Below are 19,829 nucleotides of genomic sequence, written 5' to 3'. Positions count from 1 at the left end.
ATTAAGGGATTCATCTAGTCACAGCACGGTCGCATTTGAGTGATTCCACCGTTAACAGCATAAGTACAACCAGCCATCCTCAGTCAAGTGCCATCCCAAGATTTCGAGCAATAACAAGCCATCGTCCGAGATAGATGTCGAACCATTACCTGAGCCGGTAACTTCATTGTTCAAACAATTAAGCTCGCTCAAAGCAATAACGTCCCATTACCTCATCTCGATAACAAAGGGTGATTCCAACGTATGCAAAGAACATGAACACCAATTCGAACTAGAGAACCAAAAGCAAATACTCAATCGAGATCATTGGACAATATATGGCATTGTATCGATAATCAAACAAACACCAATTTTCAATAGGATTCATTCACCAACCCAAAGATCAAAAGACCTAATCAAAATGGATGATATATATTACAAGTCGTAAAACAGAGCCGAACAAGACTAGAGAGATCGGCCGCCTAAAACTCCTGCGAAGCGGACCCGATCTCACCCTTGCCCTTGCCCGTCTTCTTAGGCAACAGGGTCTGGTGAACGTTCGGCAAGACACCTCCGTTCGCGATCGTCACCGACCCCAGCAGCTTGCTCAGCTCCTCGTCGTTCCTCACCGCCAGCTGTATGTGCCTCGGCACAACTCTGTTCTTCTTGTTGTCCCTCGCCGCATTCCCAGCAAGCTCCAACACCTGAACCAACCATAAACCCTTAATCGGAGATCGCTCAATCGGAACGGAGCATCGGGAAAAGAAGATCGAATTTTACATACCTCAGCAGCGAGGTACTCGAGGACAGCAGAGAGGTAGACGGGAGCTCCGGCGCCGACGCGCTCGGCGTACTTTCCGGTCTTGAGGAACCTGGCGATCCTTCCCACAGGGAACTGGAGGCCGGCCTTCTGCGACCTCGAAACCGACTTCGAGGCCTTCGGCTTGCCTCTGCCTCCCTTTCCGCCGCCTTCCTTGGAACTCATGCTGCTCTGCGTCGACAAATCCGAAACCCTAGCGATCGTCGGTGATGGAGAGAGAGCTCTCGGTGGGATGCACAGTGAAGTTACAGAGAAAGTTTGTCAATGGGGGTAGGGATGGGAGACGAGCGTGGTTGGAATTTATTGGCGGGGAGAAAGACGAGCGTGGTTGGAATTTATTGGCTGGGAGAATGTGATCTGATTGGCTGACGCATGGTGCCACAGATTGCCAACGTGGATTTTTCATTTTCATATTTTCATTTTCGCGGGAATGTCATTTTTCTTCTTTCGTGGATTGGCGCCTTGCTTCCAAACGGCGTCGTAATTGCTAAAAGGAATCATGGCCGATTTGGGTTTAAGATGGGCTGAAATTAAGAAAGTTACTCGTATTTCGAGTTCGGGTTTAAGAGTTATGATGCATTTTGGACCCAACCTGCATAGAAGTTCTTCTATTGAAAATTCTTTGGTGTTGAAGAAAATACACTCCAGCTTTATGCAATAACGTAACAAGTAAGAGCCAATTAGATTCCTACAAATCGCAAAGATTATGTCCCAACATTCGGGTTATTAGTATCAATATTCATCCATTTGTTGCAATTTGTCAAAAAATTTCAATATTACATAACGAGATAGGATCACCAAGAAATTTCTCGACAATCATGAGAACTTAAGGTCAAGGTGGTGAGAGGTTTGGATCAGGGTGAGCCTAATATGCTTAACTTTTGAAGCAATTAGAGCCCGGCCTTGATTAGAGACTGGGCCTATCCATCAAAACGTCCACGTGTTCCTAAATATATTATCGAGTGAACTAACAATCAAGTTGAAATTATGAATTCAAATATACTAGGCCTTGCCACGATAGTATCATACTTCTTCACATATCACCGGTTATGGACACTACTCGAAATCAATTTACTTTCAACTAGCACATGATTGACTTGCAGACTAGCTTACTTCTAACTAGGACATATCTGACTAGATGACTTCGGGGTTGAAATGGCTGAATTGACTCCACTCCCAAGTGAGTCTATAAATACACACTCACTCACTTACCAGGTAACTCGAACTCACGCCCTAGACTCTCCTCATTTCCAGCCATTACATCTTCTCTCTCCTTGACTTGGGTGTTGGAGGGTTGATCCAGACCTCTGACCCCTGGCTCGACTTCCCTTTCGTGTGGCAGGTCACCGGAGCATCGCCGGAGCACTTGGAGACGTTGAGGATGTCATGGTCACGGTGAGAGAGAGGTTTGGGAGAAAGGATAGAACGATGAGGATAAGCCCCGACCAAAAAGGGTTACCAAAATGGGAAGATGGTTAGTTGGCCTTTCCTAAATGGGAAGGCTTTTACTTCAGTAGGGACCTTGACCTTGTCTCCAAGTAATGGGCCTTTTGTCTCATTGGGCTGGCCCAAGTCCATTTATATAGGTCCAGTTTATATCAATTATAATTATGGCGTGACATTTAGATCTACGGTTCGAAGGGCAAATAATAGAGGTGGTATGTGTTCACAACCTTCACATATGAAAGAACGTTATGAATTTGCACAGCAGCCAATTTTTGGATTCGGTTTGATTAATCTTGGAGCTTTTGATGTCTGCTTGAAATTAACCAAGTATCATTTCGATAACACAAGAAAGACACAAAGAAAGATCATTTGTATTCTCCATTACGCTCATACGAAGAAACTGACTAATTATTTGTTAATTGTACGGATTTTTCATAATCATGTCATGCTAAACAAGTCAGTCATTTATCTTTTCCATAGATCTTAATTATGTGCATCCACTGAAAGAACATACGTCTGAAATTCAGATTTTTGTATTTATACTGATGTGTATTCTAAACGGATATAAGTACAATCAGTATATATATGACTTGACCTTGCTTTGTATTAATTCCCCACCAAAAATTCCATCGTGAAAAATTAGAGAAAATAGATATATAAGAATTTATCAAGAGATGGTATAGTACAGTGATGCACATCTCACATTGCTGCTAAAAGGTCTCAGATTCGATACTCAATGGAACTACTTGTGCCCCTTTAATTAATATTTAGAATTTTATTTCAATTTACTAGGTAGATATATCTCTCTTGTAACTAAAAAAAAATGAAATGAATAAGGTACTTACTAACTCAGTGCGAGGTGGAAGGTCTTAGATTTTTCTAAGTTATTTTACGATAACCGTTTTGTTTTCCTTGTATTTAGACCTCTCTTAGATGAAATTTATGCCAAATTATTTAGAACGCGGCCTAAAATGTTGACATACTAAATGTAGATAACAATTTCCATCAAATAAAAGATTAGGAGGAAGAGGATTTGGTGTAGTGGCACAAGTCGCCGTTCGAAATCATGAGATCTCAAGTTCAATCCTCATCAATAGAACTTCTACACTCATTTATTTAGTTTTGCTATTTTTATTTTTGTACTACATCATAGGCTTCCCCTATAACTGAAAAAATTAAAAGATCGTAGAATACTCCAAAATGATGAAATAAAAATCGTGATGAAAATTTGATATCTTGACATCGAGTTTGATAATAGATATATACATATATATAATATAATATGGATAAAATGGATTAAGATCACGTAATGCAAACGAGAAAATATGAATATTTGCAAAAAAGAAAAGAAAAAGTAACTTGTACCTCACAAGTACTATATACGTTTATGATCATCTATTGAAACTTTTCTAATTAGTCATGTACTTTCGATAATTTCGCAGCTGCTATTAAGTTTATATCCATACATAATTATATATATTTCAAATTATTACGATTATCAATAATTATAATACGATAGAAGATTATATTATATATGTGCGAAAATATATATGATATGATGGGTTGAATATTTATTTGCTATGTCCTTATCACAATATTCTACTTGTTATTTTTGAAACTTACCTCGTATATAAGCCGACTGGCAAAAAAATAGTTGCTCATCAAAACTAAGTAGTACGAAGTCGACCCTTGATATTCTCCGACTTCTCTCCACTGTAAACATGCTACCTATGCAGTATGAAGTCGATGTGAGATTCTTTTTCTTTTTTTTTACTTCTTTAGACATACCACCCACGCATTATCGGTACATGACCCTCTTCTATCCACCTAATAAAAACCGGCTAACAAAATAGATTCGCCATTTACTATTGTAGATACAATGACCATCACTTTCCCCAACAACGACTATGTGGTGAAATATTTAAGGTTTTCAATAGCAATACCACATATACGATATATCATAGAGGCATTTTTCATTGTGAATTGGTCAACAAAGCAATTGCTCAATCACGATGGAGAGACGTCACTTTATGAAACGATGATCGTAGAAGAGAATATATGGCATGGACAATTATGGCAAGGAGCCTCCTTAACAAATTTCATACCAAACTCATCCCAAGCTAAATCTTATAAATTGAGGTCCTTGAGCACTCGTTTGGTCCATCTCCAAGCATTTCAAACCTTGAAGGAGTACTCAATGCTCTCATTGCTCATAGAAAGCTTTTTGTGCTCATACTTGTGTTCGTGAGGTGAGATCTGTTCTATTTAAATTAGAAACATGTGTTTACGTTTCTGGATTTTCAAAACTTTTGATGCAAATTTAAACGAGCAAGTTCGAATTTCACTTCTAAGAATGTCTTTGTTATTTTTTCTTTATTTCCATTTTTCTCATGGTATTTAAATGTGTAATTTAGTTAATCACGGTGGCAAAGATTATTTAACCGTTAATTAATCATCAAACATTGTTATGTGAAAATGAAATAGTTGTTTTCATTTACTAATGGAAGAGATGTATCGTTTTCTCTTAAAGGATCGGACACTGATCTTTATGACTTGCAATATTTGTAATATCTAATTTATGGAATTCAGATATAACTACTAAGATGGAGAGTGGCGCCAGTGCTAGCAATTCCGTTCAGACTCCCTCCAATGTTGCTATCGCTCCCCAAAGCTCCATGGGTCGGGGCCGCTCTCCCGAACCAGTCAATATGTACTCAATTTTTTTAACGAGATCTATCCCAACCCGGGTACTTTTCTATGACAACAACTACCCCTGGACCGATTTCCCCTCATCAGTGGTCGATTGTGCAAAGGAGCATTTCCAGACAAGGTGTGCCTCCTTTGCTGTTGGCCATCTCATTCTAGACTTTCTCAGAATGGTGGTGTACGATACTGAGACAGGCTTTATGAAGCCGATGGGTTGGATTGATCAGATGGATCGTTATTTCTTTCCATCAAGTCGGGACTTAAAGTTCTGTCAAGATTTTAACGAAGCCCACTCTGAGCACTCACCCATGCAAATCGAAGCCAACAATGAAGATGATGTGTGGATAGAGAATATTAATATAATTTGTCATGATCGACTTGAGAATGAAAGAGGCCCAAGGTTGGAAGGTACTCATTCAGCAACACTTTCTCCAATGATTATGGGTCTTGTGCGTACCCTCCTCGAAGATTTTGAGGTAAATATTAGTATTACCATCATCGATCATATGCGTATCTAATTTGTGTTTTCTCCCTTAGGATAATAAATTCTTTTTTGACACTAGGGCGGTGCGATCTCCCTGCCCGAGTATGCAAGGAGGTTGGGAGCTCTTGCTGAAGATGCAACGATAGAGCCAATCATTGCACAAATTGGTAACCAGGTATACCATAATATCTATATACGCTCTCTTATCTCTCTTACTATCGAACTATGAAACTTATATTAATTCCTCTTTTTGGGAAGTACTAACAACCTAGTTTTGAACAGTCTGATAATGTGGAACACATCGATGAGAATGCCGATATAATCGATCTGGAGAAAGATGCAGAGGAGCAGGATGAAGAATAAGGCTCTTTCAGCAGTCATCTTATTAATATATATCAAATAAATCGCAAGCTACCTTAGGCTTGTGCCCGTCCAGTGTTGTTCTCTTTTTTCTTGCTAGTGTGATTTGCATCCTTTTTGTATCCGTATAAAATCTTTTGCTACCATATGATCTTTTAAAAGATTTATGGGATGCTGAAGTGGGCTATAATAAGTATAATAATTTATTGTAGTTGAATTAAATTTAACTAATAAATGCTACTTTTATCTAGCAAATATGATTGGTCTTCTCTTTGCTCTTTTTTTTTCCGCTCATTTAATTGCACAGAAAGCCAAACGAAAATATCATGGTCGACTTCCGAGCAATGATTAATTTTAAACAATGAGGCGAAGACGCCCGGTGGTTATCGAGAAAAAATATTCCGCTTACAAGCAACAAAACTGATAAACTACTTATAGGAAGAAGGAAAAGAAATGACAACTAAAAGTGAAATTTTAGAATGCATAATTTTGATTTTTTCATACCGTATAAAACCAATATGAGCTATTAGATTCTCTTCATTTAATATGAGTCATCCATTTTACGTAATTTTATTTTAGTAGTTACATTCCTTATTTTTCAATTTTCATCCTAAAGTCTTCAATAGGATTACAAATTAGTCCTCAAGCATGGACCAATGAAGAAGGGTCACTTCATCGATCATAAACCACTCGTCGAACCGGCTGCATTAATTGAATAGTACCTGTAGATGATCCAGTTCACAAATTTGGAGAGAATGTGATAACATTCGAAACATGGAACTCTCATGAGCTCCGATAAATATATTGTACCAGATAATTTGGTATGATAAATTAACGTATACACGATGTGTATATATAGATTCTTTAAAATTCTTTTGATATTACTACGTACATTAATGAATTTAAGCAGCTCTAATTAAGATTTTTTTTTTAAAGTGTTTGTGTTGGAATGAAAACGTTTGCATCCATAAAATTTTTCATTTTCTCGAATGAGGGAGAGGCCCACTAAATCACGACAGATTATTAATTAATTTATAGTACATTTTTTTATTTAGGCTCTAACAAAAAAGTGCGGTTTTTTTCTTGTCCGTTAATTTTTTTCCCTCCCCTTCTTCTATATGTGAATTGTCGTTTAGGTCATTGAGAGCTTAGCCTCCCTCTCGCATTCTCCATCATTAATCTCTTGCAGTTACCTTCCGAGGATACAAGCATCGGTGCGGGTGGCATCTGTCGACCCTCTAAATTGGAGACCAATATCGAGAACGACACGAACAAAAGGATCAAATTGTACCTCATCATTATCACAAGCAATTACGTATACGACTGATCTTACAAAGGACCATTGTAACTTAGTAATCACTCGCTCCCTCTTCTGGTTGCAATTAAACTGTATGGTTGAGAGAGTGAACAACCGATTTGGTTTAATATTACACGTGGCGCAATAATAGGAATCCACGCCATCAATTCGAATTTGTGATGGGATTGAAGACTGATAGATAGAATTGTGAACAAAAAAATTACATTTTATATAATAAAGGGACCGGATTGTGATCTTTAGGAGTATTTTTTAAATTTTAAAACTTACAAAAATGGACAATTCATATTCGATTAAGGGGAATATAATGGCCTAAATTAGTTATGTATGGTGTGCAAAAATAAAAAATATGCACCGAAAAAGCAACCCAACTAAAATTATTGATTAATGGCCATCCGTGGCGCAAATGCTAAGTTGTAGTGAAAACATCATCCTTAGTTCTTGAGTTAAGCATCTTAAGATGTGAAAAAATGTCAGCGTAGAAGTGCTTGATTGATTTCTAACATATATATACAATTCCCATAAACTTCATTGTTCATAGTATGTACTTTAATTAGAATGGTAAAGTTTAGTTGAAAGAAGATTGAGGACTTGTGGAACTCCTATATCTAAATATATGTATTTTGTAAGGTATATTTATGCCCTAAAACTAAAGTATATTTATGAAATTTACCCAAAAAAAATATTTACCGAAAAAAGAATATTTATGAATTTGACCTTCCTACTTGCTCAATTTGATTGTTAATATAGGGTCCCCTTACATTAAAGAAACTAGTCAATTGCCTCGGTCAATGCACGAGCCATGGTCCTCTAGCTGGTGCTAATGTGAGCCACAGTCCTCTAGCACGAGCCACAATTGGCTCAACTATGATAAGGTTTTATAAAAGTGACGTACTAAATGCGGGATTTTGATTAGTCGATAAACTAACTGTAATATTGTTTATATAGAAAATTAAACCAACTAGACGACGAGCCTGTTTATAGTTATTGGATCGAAGAATTTTCTTGTTTTAATATTTTTTATATGCAAATATGAAATTCATTAATATTGTCAATTGAGAAAATGCAAACTGCGACCGACGAGTATCTCTATTGACACTGAAATGAAATATATTATATTAGGATGAACTCTTATAAGGTACACTTACGGTTTAAGTTGGGGTAGCAGTAAAATTAATTGAATCACAACCAAGAACAATCAATGATCGCGGGACGACAAAGAAAACCCTATGATTTCATTTATTCTCCTGTATCAGATTATCAAGAACTTTCTACCTAGTATTTTCGTCTATGATTATGGTTTTTTTTAATGAATTATGGTGTAGTCTTTACACCTTCCATGATTTTGATTTTGAGAAGTAAGGTGGCATTACGACACTTCATCACTTTTCATATTGTTGTTGACGATCATATAAAAGGTCATGTAAGGAAAATTCTACTCCATCCTACGGGGCATCGATAAAGGTCTCGTTACAATTTTTAATATTTTATATAGATTTGACCTTGAAAAAGAACTGTCCTTTACCTGGACCTAATGTGAAGAAATAATATCAGAATTTTCAACCGGGGGTGGAAGTTTTGGTATTAAGATTAAGATTAGGTCACGACCGTCTTCTCATAGAGCTCGATTTTTTTTTATAATTTTATTTTTGGACAAGTCTCCCAGATTGCTTCCTCATGTGGACGCATAGTTCGAACAGACTACAATCCCTGGTAATTCGACACCCGTGAGATTTTGTCATGATCACAACGAGGTTAAGCTCCATTTCAAGACATGACCGATTTAAATTGTTCAATTAACGACCTATCAGTTTGCAAAAAAACATGTGACATATATTTCCATTGTATATATTATCATGTCGAAGTTTGAAGTTACACGAGCGTAGCATTTCTAGACAACTTGCATTGAGTAAATCATTGGCCATGGCCAGGGATGAGCAGAGGGGAACTGAAGGGGGCAGTTGGCCCCTTCTCTATTCCAATCCCAGGTTCATTTCTGCCCATTTTCGATTGGAGATATAAGGTTTGGTACGATAAAAGAGATTTCATAAATAACTAATAAAGGATTACGAGTAATTTCAATAGGTATCGAATCTACGACATCATGTCAACAGACGATAGCATGCATTACCATGCTACACTCTCTTTTGATCATTTCTGCCCATTTCGTTTTTACGAATACGATGAATAATGTTGCTGATATGATATCGTGCTGAAAATGCCTCAATTAATATACTTGGTCGTACGCCGATATATTTGATTTCTTCTTCACATATTAATATTATTTCCTGCAGGAACATGAGTAGCGTCTTGAGGCAGAGAATCCATAACCGTTGATCGTTTTCATTAAATCAATTTTTTTTTCTTTTTATGTTTTGATAAATGGGTAAATTTCCTAATATTCTTAACATTCCCGATAATATAACAAGATTCAAGCCTTACTTTTTTTTTTAACCGCACTTATTCAAGTCTTACTGAATAATGCAACTTCTGTAATTTTGAAGAAAATGTTGAGCAATCCAACTTCACGCAATAACTTAGACAGAGCCACTCAATTTCTTACAAATCACAAAAATTCTGTGACAATACTTAGGTCATTAACATCCATTCATCAAATTCTTACAGTTTTATCAATATTTTATCGTACCACATGACGAGATAAAATCACCAAAAAATTCCTTGACAAGTCATATGAGACCTCGAGGTTGAGGTGGTGAGAGGTCGCCTGCATCTAGAGTAAACGACTATTCCCATCTTTTAAGAAGTCAATACATGCCCTCAGTATGTTTTATCGTTGTATCATTTATAAGCGTTTTCTACTCTCTGTTTTTTATTCAACTATCCGATCAAATTTTTGGCATATAAAATGAACAAAAATACTGGTTTTCTAATGACTAAATTGGATATTCAAGTTCGATTTGAAATAAATGGTAAAGTCCTAACTGTTTTAGCCGAGCCCGATTTGTTTGGGCTTAGTCTGTCCACATAAATTGAAAGATCAGTGCAAGCCCCATAGAATTGTCTGCAGGTTGATCTACGGGGTTGCATGGGTGCTGCTTGTACCTGAAACTGGTAGGGCATCTGCCGGACGAGTAGTGCTATCGAGTAGTTCGGTCCCAAGAAGCATAAATTATGATTCTTAAGATCGAGGAGCAAAATGAAAAGTAGATTCTAGTTTCGGTTCCTATACTCAAGGAACTGGAATTGGATCCAGAAATGGGGTTATATATAGCTATTTGAGCTATTGAAGATATAATTATACATTATATATATAATTATCTTATCACAGTTTTTACGGCGCTCCCTCTCAGATTAATGGGATCAATTTCAGCTCGAAAACTTTAGAGCAGTATACTATTTTTTGTAAAATAAAAACTTTAGGCATATCTTAATCATATCACACAGACAAATATTTTTGAAATGGTTTATATTATTTAACTACTATGACAGTAATTTCACTTTAGCATAATTCCTTTTTCTTCCTTTTGAGGTCCATCATCTTAGTAACGGTAAGGTAAGGGAAAGTAATAGAATCAAAAAAAGTGTCACCGACGAGAATAAAACTAAGAATCTCTTGTTTCAAGTTAAGTGCGAGTATCACTATATTAAACTATTTGAATATAATAAAATATCGATTGTCATCGGATTAATAACTTAGGATGGTCTCTCGCATTGATCCGGCAATCACGTATTACGGTCAAATTTTCCGACTTTATAACACCATTATTTATATCCCCATAGCAAAAGAATGTACCGAGAGAGTATGTGGTCACTTCCGATGAATGTTGAAGGAGAGAGCAAAAGACAAAAGAAGGAAACTATAGAAAGTTAGGGTTTCTACAAGAGAAAAGGTAGGTAGAAGATATCTATTCACACATGTTACTATATATTTTATATGATATATGATGGTGTGAATATATATGGACGTACATATGAAATAGGAATGGAAGAGTGGGGGAGTGAGGTGTCGGAATTTGGACCATACACAACCCCCAAAACCAACAGATTACTCCAATTGGGTGGAAACCCCTCTGATATTATTGAGTTCCCATCTGTTGCCTTCTTCTTTTATATAGAGTCCAAATCCAAATCCCACCACTACAATCCAAACACCCACGGTCCTCTAAAATCGCTGGGCCCCACCCTCCAATGGCTGCCAGTGGGCCCCGCTTGGGGCTGCACAATTACTGTAAACCCTTCATCCTCCCTTGCCCTGAGAGCGATGTTTGTTCATGGACAGGGACATCTGGGAAAGGTGTCTGGTTCGCTGCTCCACTCGCCCCGTTGCTTGCGAAATTTCACCCCTTGTGATCCCACTTAGATAAACTGCGTGGATTACTATTTGTTACTTTATCGATGGGTTCGTGTTTTAATTGGAAAGCCGATTTTTCCAAAATAATTAGGAAAAAAATTTAACATCTATATGCAGGTCTGGAGGTAGTACTAACTTAAGTTTCATTAATGAAGATGGGTCGTATTTGCGGTAAATTACCTAGGTTTCAAAATCGCATCAAATTATCCCGCTTAGTATAACTCTAAAGTCAATACATTTGACATGACCGCTAGGTTCATGATGTTTTTGGAAAGGTAATGCATATTTAACTAATAACAATGAAAATTTTACCACAAAATTGGAAAACTTTGTCAAAATAAGAAAATTGAAAACAACAGTGTTTACCTTGATAAAAGTTCGAATGGTTTTTTTTTTTTTGGAAAATTTCCTTCTCTAATTTTCTATTCTATACACTACTTAGAAAAGTATTTTCTTTTTTAAGTCTCTTGCTTCTCCACTGTTCAACGGAAGATCAATAAAACTAGATTTTCCTTCAAAATTAATTTTTCATTATTTTTTTCGAAAAAGAAGAATGAGTCATGTGATTTTAGAGTTACTGTGATTGTAATGACTCGTTTGTTTTCACAGTCATATTTTAACTTGAATTTTGATTTTGAAAACAGACAAAATAAATATGGAGCCGACTCGTTTGACTTTTGAGAATTGAAATAGTGGTATAGAGAATTAATTATAATAAAATTGTATGTAGGTTTATATATAGGATTCACTCTTTTGATTTTTGACAGTTGATTGTGTAGTAAATAAAGTTAAAGTTAGAGTTAAAATTTTAAAATTAGATTGCGAAATCAAATGGAAAGTAAGTTTTGGGGAGTGTTGGGCATCTTGGTTGAGATTTGGTTGGGTTGTAAATTGTGTATGGTTGCATTTGTGGCTGCCATAAAGTTGTTTTGGGTTTTGGATATCTTGTTTTATAATTGGACTCGACTCTCTTCTTGATAATGAAATCTAAGGTTGATCTTTTATGGCCAATGTTGTTAATCTTTTGCTCATAAGATGAGACATAGTCATAAGATGAAATAATGACCAAACAAAGATGAAATATAATCATAATAAGATGAAACAATGTCAAATGGAGGGTACCAAATACTGAATTTGCATAATGCTGCAGGAAGTTCATCCATAATACTACAGGAAGTTTATACTAATGCTACATTAAACCCTAACCTTGAACATAAAAGAGAATATGCTGCTTCACGTCAATGTCTTCTTCACCTCCACTAGAATTTGCTACACGAAAATATTCTTTAAGAGAATTTGATCGGAAACCTCCTCTCTTCTCCTCCCCCATCATGTGTGGTAGAGATTTGAGAGAAGATCGAAAGTTTTCTTATTTTTTAAGAGTGGAAATTTGTTTTTCATGTCTTGGATTTTTTGAAATTTGGCTTTTCGAAAAACCTAATAACTAGTCGAGTGAATAGCATAGATCAGTATAGGGATAATTACGATAATCGGGTCGAGTTTATGTCAGTTCGGGATAGTTGGGTTTGAATTTGCCGCGTCATTAAAATAATGCCATGTATACAAAGAAGGGACATATATCATGAAATTCATACTGTTTAGTTCATGTCGGCATCGCAGTGATGGCTGGTTACATATTGGACTAAATCTGTCATGTTTAATAACGTTTTACGACTTCATTTTTCAATGTTAAACTTTTAGAATTCAATATAAAAAAATAATAAACTTTTAAGACCGTTAATGTTTCCTGTTCTTTTATCCCCACTCCGATACTTCGTTTGTCTTTATCCCCTCGTCTCCTCTCTCTCTAATTGAAAAATATCATAAATTTACCAATAAATAAATAAATAAGGAAAACATTATCTGTTTATATTTTTTTTGCCGGCAATAAATGAATAATTTTTTTTTAAAAGATAGCAATAAATAAGTAATGCAGTGTAAATTTCACGAGCTTTGGGCCCGCAACGTCACGTCCTCTTTCGGCCCGATCCCTTGCCCGTATCTCATCTCTGGTCTTCCTTTCACCATACGCGCACTTTAGCTAACAGCTCTAACTGTTCCTTATCTTAGGCTGCCTTTTTTCTTCTTCTCTCTCCATCTCTATTTTTTAGGTTAAATTTCGAAATGAAAAAGGTTAAATCCTTCTAAAAAAATATATCTAATTGTTCTTTTAAAACTCTTTTTTATAAGTAAATAGAAAAACCTTAAATATCATATTATCTAAATTATAGCTTACATATATATATATTATTGTGAGTGAAATTTTTGAATTAAGAAGATTTTTATATCAATCATTAGGAATATATAGCAATAGTCTATCTCATAATTTCATAAAAGAAAATCATGAGACATCTTAGAAGAACCCTAAAATTAATTCTCTTTCTTAAGAAACGCACAACTCTTAATTCTATTAGCATATTAATTAATTCGTTTCGATCAACTTTGCTAATGTGGCCATTTAAAAATAATATTTAAAATTTAATAAATATATATATATATGAAAATTAATAAAAGGTGTAAAAAAGCCCTCAAGGGGTCGAACGTTGATGGAGCCCCGAAGGACGTGTCCTGCTAGCGAGATTGTGCGGAGGCTTTTCAACACCTCCAACCTGACCTGGAGGGTGGGACAATTACGTTGATATATATGACCCTCTATGTATTCGAGATTTTTCTTTTTTTAAAGCTCAATTTATGTTTTGATATGAAGAATATTATTTGAACTGTCTGTCAAATTTAAAGGTCCAGTTAGCTGCCATTAGCAAAAAAAAAAATTAATGAGTGTCTTATTCAAGAGGAATGGGTGCATATTCCTTTACAAAATTATAGGAATAAATTGTAAAATTTCTCCAATTTTCGGTATTTTTTTATATGTAATAGCACATGCATTTAATTTACTCACACAATGAGGCTCCTTGATCGGGGATGGCAGAACTTAAGAACAGATTTGCAATAAAACGAATATTGTGTATTTTAAATTCAAATTTATATTGAAAATTTTCTTGCTGCTGGCGAGTGGCTTGTCCATCGTTGAGTATATGAACCTTTTTTTTCCGAGTTTTCATCCGGCTTAAATATCACAATCATCTTATACACTTGACAATTCTTTTTAATCAATTTCTTAACGTGAAACCTACAATTCTCAACACATGCTCCTACATGACATGCTACAGGGTCATCGACCATAAGCTGCACGACAACCACGATGCAAGCTTTTCTGTGCTCGGGCGGAGGGGACAAACCAATCAGCGAGACGAGCTTGCTCTTTTGCACTTGGACTTCACACCTCTAATAAGTGACAAAATAAAAAAAGAAATGAGAAAAAAGGAAAAGGAAAAAGTACAAAAACTCTCTTGTAGTTTGAGATTGTGACAAATTATATCATGTACTTTTGTTATGGATAATTAGCCCACATGCGGTGTACTCTGTTAGCCATAGGAAATTACGACATTAATTATTTTTCATTTTTAGTCCTCAATCTTTAGCATTTTTCATTTTAGTTCTAAATCTTTTTTCTTTTATCATTTTTATCCTCAACTTTTCATTTTTCCATTTTAGTTCTACAAAGAAAATTGAAAGGGAAGGAGGGCTCAGGGTCACCGATTGGCGTCCTCCGTGGGTACTGATGACCTCGGTGGAGGAGCTAGGGTTGTCGATTGGCGGTCTCAAACCCCGAATCGATCGGGGACTCCGAGTCGAAATTCCATACTAATTAGCAGCTGGGGCCTGCCAATCGGCGATCCCAACCCCTCCATCGAGGTCGCCGACGACCTCCATGGGTACCGGCGGCCTCTATGGAGGGGCTGGAGTCATCGATTGGTGGTCCCAGTCCGCGAATCGATCGGAAACTCTGATTCGAAGTCCCTAGCCAACTCGGGGGTTAAGGCTGCCAATCCACGTCAGTACCCACGGAGGATGCTGGTGACCTAATGGAGTGGTTGGGGTCCCCGATTAGCGACCCCAGTCCGCAAATCGATCAGGAACTCTGACTCAAAGTCCCCGGTCGATTAAGGGGTTGGGGCCACCAATCAACGACCTCGACCCCTCTACCGAGGTCACCGGTACTCACGGAGGACGCAGGTGACCTCGATGGAGGGGTTGGGCCGCCAACTCCTTTTCGGTTTATTTTGTAGGACTAAAATGGAAAAAAAAAATGAAAAATTGAGTATATAAATGATAAAAGAAAAAAGATTTAGAACTAAAATTATTAAAAGACTAAATATTGAGGATTAAAAATGAAAAAAAAATTAACATCGTAATCCCTTATTGCTAACGGAGTACGCCATAGGGATTAATTGTCCCCAATAAAAGTACATTATGCAATTTGTTTCGACCTCAAACCACAACGTAAGTTTTTGTACTTTTCCAAAAGAAATCCTCATAACCCCTAGGCGTACTATAGCATGAGGAGTCCCAATCTGCTAAAATACGCCTCCGAAAGTTATCCTTTCTTCTACCCCCTCCACGCATTCCATTTCTCACGCGCCTCCTCTCCACGGCATTCTGAGCTCCCCCTCCCCACTTTTCTCTGCTCCGAGACGCGATTTTACTCTGCATTCGTACGCCTTTATTGCTCCCATCGCAGGCCCAAATTTATCAATTTCTCCATACAATTTTTTTTACCACCCACTTGTTTCCGTAGCATTGTTCGATCAACTGCCCGTCACTATTATCAAGTTTCGATCTTTTCGGGGAGAACGAAAGGGGACCAGTGACGCCCCAGGAGGCGGTTTCTGGGGATTGGGGAGCTGACCCTGTTGAGTAATTCCTCTGTTTTCTGAAGTGGGTCTCCGGTTTTGGGTCGGATATGTGATGATTTCGTGAGGTGGGTTTGGTTCAGGAGGGTGGGATCTGATATTGCGGGGAGGGGAGTTTCTCTGCTTGCTTGCTTGTTGGGGGTTCTATTTTCATGGCGGGGAGCAATGAAGTGAATCTCAGTGAATCTAAGGTACTGTTTGGTTACAGTCTTGTTGTGCTTAGTTACTGATTGATTGAGCTCGACTGGCTCTGTTGGGCGTTCCCTCTTGTTCTGTCTGCTTGGGGTTGCTTTTGATGTCTTGAGAAACCTGTGATTCGTGTGTGGATGTTTTGTTCTCTGATATGTTCCATCTTACATATATCAGAGTGGTTTCTTTATGGTTTAGTTTGGATTTGATGATCATTCAAGCAGTTAGTGAAGCCAAAGCTATGTAGATCCAGCGCCTGCAATTGATTTCCGTCCTGGCTGATCTCTTGTTTGTTTTGGTGTTTCTATTGCTATGTAGATGGTTGTTCCACTGAACACATGGGTCCTCATCTCAAATTTCAAGCTAGCTTACAACCTTCTTCGCCGGCCTGATGGGACTTTTAACCGCCACTTGGCTGAGTTCCTCGACCGTAAAGTTCCTGCAAATGCGAATCCAGTGGATGGAGTTTTCTCTTTTGATGTTAAAATCGACGGGGCGACCAGCCTTCTGACTCGGATTTATCGGCCCTTTTATGGGGAAGAGCCTCGGCCGCAGAACTTAACTGATCTTGAGAAGCCCATTGACGCTGAAGTCTTGCCTGTGATAATATTCTTTCATGGTGGAAGTTTTACTCATTCTTCCTCGAACAGTGCCATATATGACACCCTGTGCAGGAGGCTAGTAGGCATTTGTAAGGCCGTTGTGGTTTCAGTAAATTACCGCCGCGCCCCTGAGAATCGGTATCCTTGTGCCTATGACGATGGTTGGACTGCCCTCAAATGGGTTAACACGAGATCATGGCTTCAGAGTAAGGTTGACTCCAAGGTCCACATTTTCCTAGCTGGTGATAGCTCCGGTGGTAATATTGTCCATAATGTTGCATTAAGAGCTGTGGACTCTGGGATCAAAGTATTGGGGAATATATTGCTCAACCCGATGTTTGGTGGGGAGGAGAGGACCGAATCGGAGAACCGTTTGGATGGGAGGTATTTTGTAACATTACGGGATCGGGATTGGTATTGGAGAGCATTTCTGCCCGAGGGGGCGAATAGAGACCATCCCGCATGTAACCCTTTTGGCCCTAATGGTAAGAGCCTTGAAGGGATCAAGTTCCCCAAAAGTCTTGTTGTTGTGGCGGGTTTGGACCTTATTCAAGATTGGCAATTGTCTTTTGTGAAAGGCCTCGAGAAGTATGGTCAGAAGGTTAAGCTTCTCTATCTGAAGCAAGCAACAATCGGGTTCTATTTGCTGCCGAATAATGACCACTTCTACACTGTCATGGACGAGATAAATAGCTTCATAAATCCTGACACGAATTTTGACAGTGAATAGGTTTCTTCAGTAAGGGTATATTATTATGCAACGATGGCTTCTAAAGAATGTGCAGTATGGCCTCTTTATGGATCTAATTGTCGTGTCCGTTTTTGGAAACTAGAGCTCGTGATGTTTAGTTCCTTCTGGGAAAGAAGGATGGCTGCAGTGCTCGGTGTGTGCGGTGCCCTGCATCTAGCTGGGTCCCCACTTTGTTTTTGTGCTATTAACATTAAGTGTTCATCGGAAGTTACTATTGGTAGCAGGCTCGCCAACTCTGATCATATAGCCACATTGAGATCCTGCTGAAAATTGGGAGGAAGATATCCTGCTCAGGTGCTTTTTAAGAGACTATGGTGGGCTACTAATTGGGTTCGTTTCCTAGCTAATGTTATGTGTATAGCTAATTCAATAGGGGCATAATCATAAATGTGTAAAAACCCAATGGAATTGGATTTGTATGTTGATGTGCCTACAAGAACAATATATTATATGATGATATTGTATGATATATTAAAGGTGTTTGGCTATTTTCTGCTGCCATTTATGTTCTCTCTATATGGTCCTGTTCTTTTTTCATCCTTGTGGCCAAGTGTTGACTAGAATGAATGATTTCTATTCCTGAGAAAGCTGCATGGAGTGTTTCTTTGATGCGTCCATCTGCTTTTAAGCTTTCTTAGACTGTCCAAATTCGGCATGTTGGAAGGAACCTTCATATCACTTTCATTCCTCTTCCTGTCTGTCATTCGAATTCGACACCTGCATGGATTCATTTTTGTGTGTGTTGCCCGTTTTTGGCAATGTTTTATAGTTGTGATCAAATGGGAAATGAGAATCAGACTTTTCCTCTAGATTGCTCTGATTAGGGAACCACCTCTTGCAAGTTGCATGCATCACTATTTTTCTTCCTGTGTATTTCCTTTTCTAGCTCAGAATCTTTCTTTGTTGTTTTCCCTTTTTTCCTCTTTGAAGGTGTATTATGGAATCATCCCGTGTTAGCGATGATGGATTCAATCGATGCAAGATCTAACTGCTGAAGATTTTACAAGCTGATATCTGTCTTTCTTCGAGTAGGTTTTTCTCTTATAGGGAAATCGCATTCAGTGTCGAGAAAAGAACATTTTGAAGCCTATAACTCTGGAAAGATCCTTAACTCCTTTTGGATGAGAAGTTCCTTTGAAGCAAAATTTGATGTTTCAGAAAATATGATTTTGATTAGCATAATTGCATCAAGGGTTCGGCTTTCATGCATTCGAGTCTCTCACATGAATGGTTCGTACGTACTAGGTCCAAATTTTCAAGGTAGGATTGTTGCACGCGTGTATCAGGCAACTTGTAAGCCCTCATAGAAGGTTATGTGCCCCTAGACTTCTTACTTCGAAATTATTAGGACAGGACGGGTCAAAATCAAGACGAGTCCTTATTTTCTCGAGTGTTTCGGGAGGCCAGCGGAGAACAACGACTATGTCCTTGTAGCTCACGGATCCATTGGGTTAGGGCCATGATCATGTCCACAATGGAGCATCAGTCAATGTCAATAATGGGTAGTGGTAACCCATTTCACATCCATTCATTTGATCCAAACTCTGTCTTCTTCTTTGGATAAGTAAGACAAGAAAATGAATTGAAGGGTCTCTCTTTCTCCTCTTGCCATGGAAGAAAAAATACAAAAAAAAAAAAAAGGATTGAATTGGAAGCTCGGAAGTAGATGGACTTCCCAATTGAGGATGGGTTGATTGGTTCTTTGATGCATTCAAGGGACCACAAAGGACATGAGAACCACATAGCATTATTATGTTTTGGTTGCTATAGGATGTGCTCTATATCATTGGAACTAATGATGGCAGTATTGCTGGAGAGAAAGCAACATTGAAAGGGACATGATGATAGAATAGGACTCACATCACGGACCTCAGGCCTAGTAGTGGGCTTATGATGCTCGACATGCGAACGCGTCCGAGGCTGAACTAGATAAGTGATACTCTCGGGCCCATTGTCCTAGGGCCAGTTAATCTTCAGTTCCAGTCTTCCGAAGCGAAAGCCCGACATCGAAGGTGGGTCAGAGAGAAACAAAAGACAAGGATCAAAGTATAATCTCGAACATCGGTTCCTCAATAACAAAGAGAAGCACCAGAGTTCCTCAATAACAAAAG

The 19,829-nt window shown here is 37.9% G+C and overlaps 3 protein-coding genes across 3 annotated transcripts; 2 read left to right on the top strand and 1 right to left on the bottom strand.

Annotated features, from left to right (window-relative positions):
* Positions 1 to 272: 272 nt before the first annotated feature.
* LOC116215730 (histone H2AX) lies at positions 273 to 1,108 on the bottom strand. The gene is made up of 2 exons (XM_031551566.1): positions 764 to 1,108; positions 273 to 683 (listed from the first exon to the last, which is right to left on the bottom strand). The coding sequence occupies exons 1-2, from the start codon at positions 962 to 964 to the stop codon at positions 462 to 464; spliced, it is 423 nt and encodes a 140-aa protein (XP_031407426.1). The 5' UTR covers positions 965 to 1,108; the 3' UTR covers positions 273 to 461.
* Positions 1,109 to 4,958: 3,850 nt separating this feature from the next.
* Positions 4,959 to 5,982, top strand: LOC116215634. Its single transcript, XM_031551419.1, has 3 exons — positions 4,959 to 5,427; positions 5,515 to 5,610; positions 5,718 to 5,982. Exons 1-3 carry the CDS (start codon positions 5,122 to 5,124, stop codon positions 5,796 to 5,798), a joined length of 483 nt encoding a protein of 160 aa, XP_031407279.1. The 5' UTR covers positions 4,959 to 5,121; the 3' UTR covers positions 5,799 to 5,982.
* Positions 5,983 to 15,896: 9,914 nt separating this feature from the next.
* On the top strand, positions 15,897 to 18,219 carry LOC116214980 (gibberellin receptor GID1C-like). Its single transcript, XM_031550522.1, has 2 exons — positions 15,897 to 16,367; positions 16,684 to 18,219. The coding sequence occupies exons 1-2, from the start codon at positions 16,329 to 16,331 to the stop codon at positions 17,695 to 17,697; spliced, it is 1,053 nt and encodes a 350-aa protein (XP_031406382.1). The 5' UTR covers positions 15,897 to 16,328; the 3' UTR covers positions 17,698 to 18,219.
* The last annotated feature ends 1,610 nt before the right edge of the window (positions 18,220 to 19,829 follow it).

Source organism: Punica granatum, chromosome 7 (genome assembly GCF_007655135.1).
Source record: "Punica granatum isolate Tunisia-2019 chromosome 7, ASM765513v2, whole genome shotgun sequence".
NCBI lineage: Eukaryota > Viridiplantae > Streptophyta > Magnoliopsida > Myrtales > Lythraceae > Punica > Punica granatum.
This window is presented reverse-complemented; position numbering and strand designations above follow the sequence as displayed.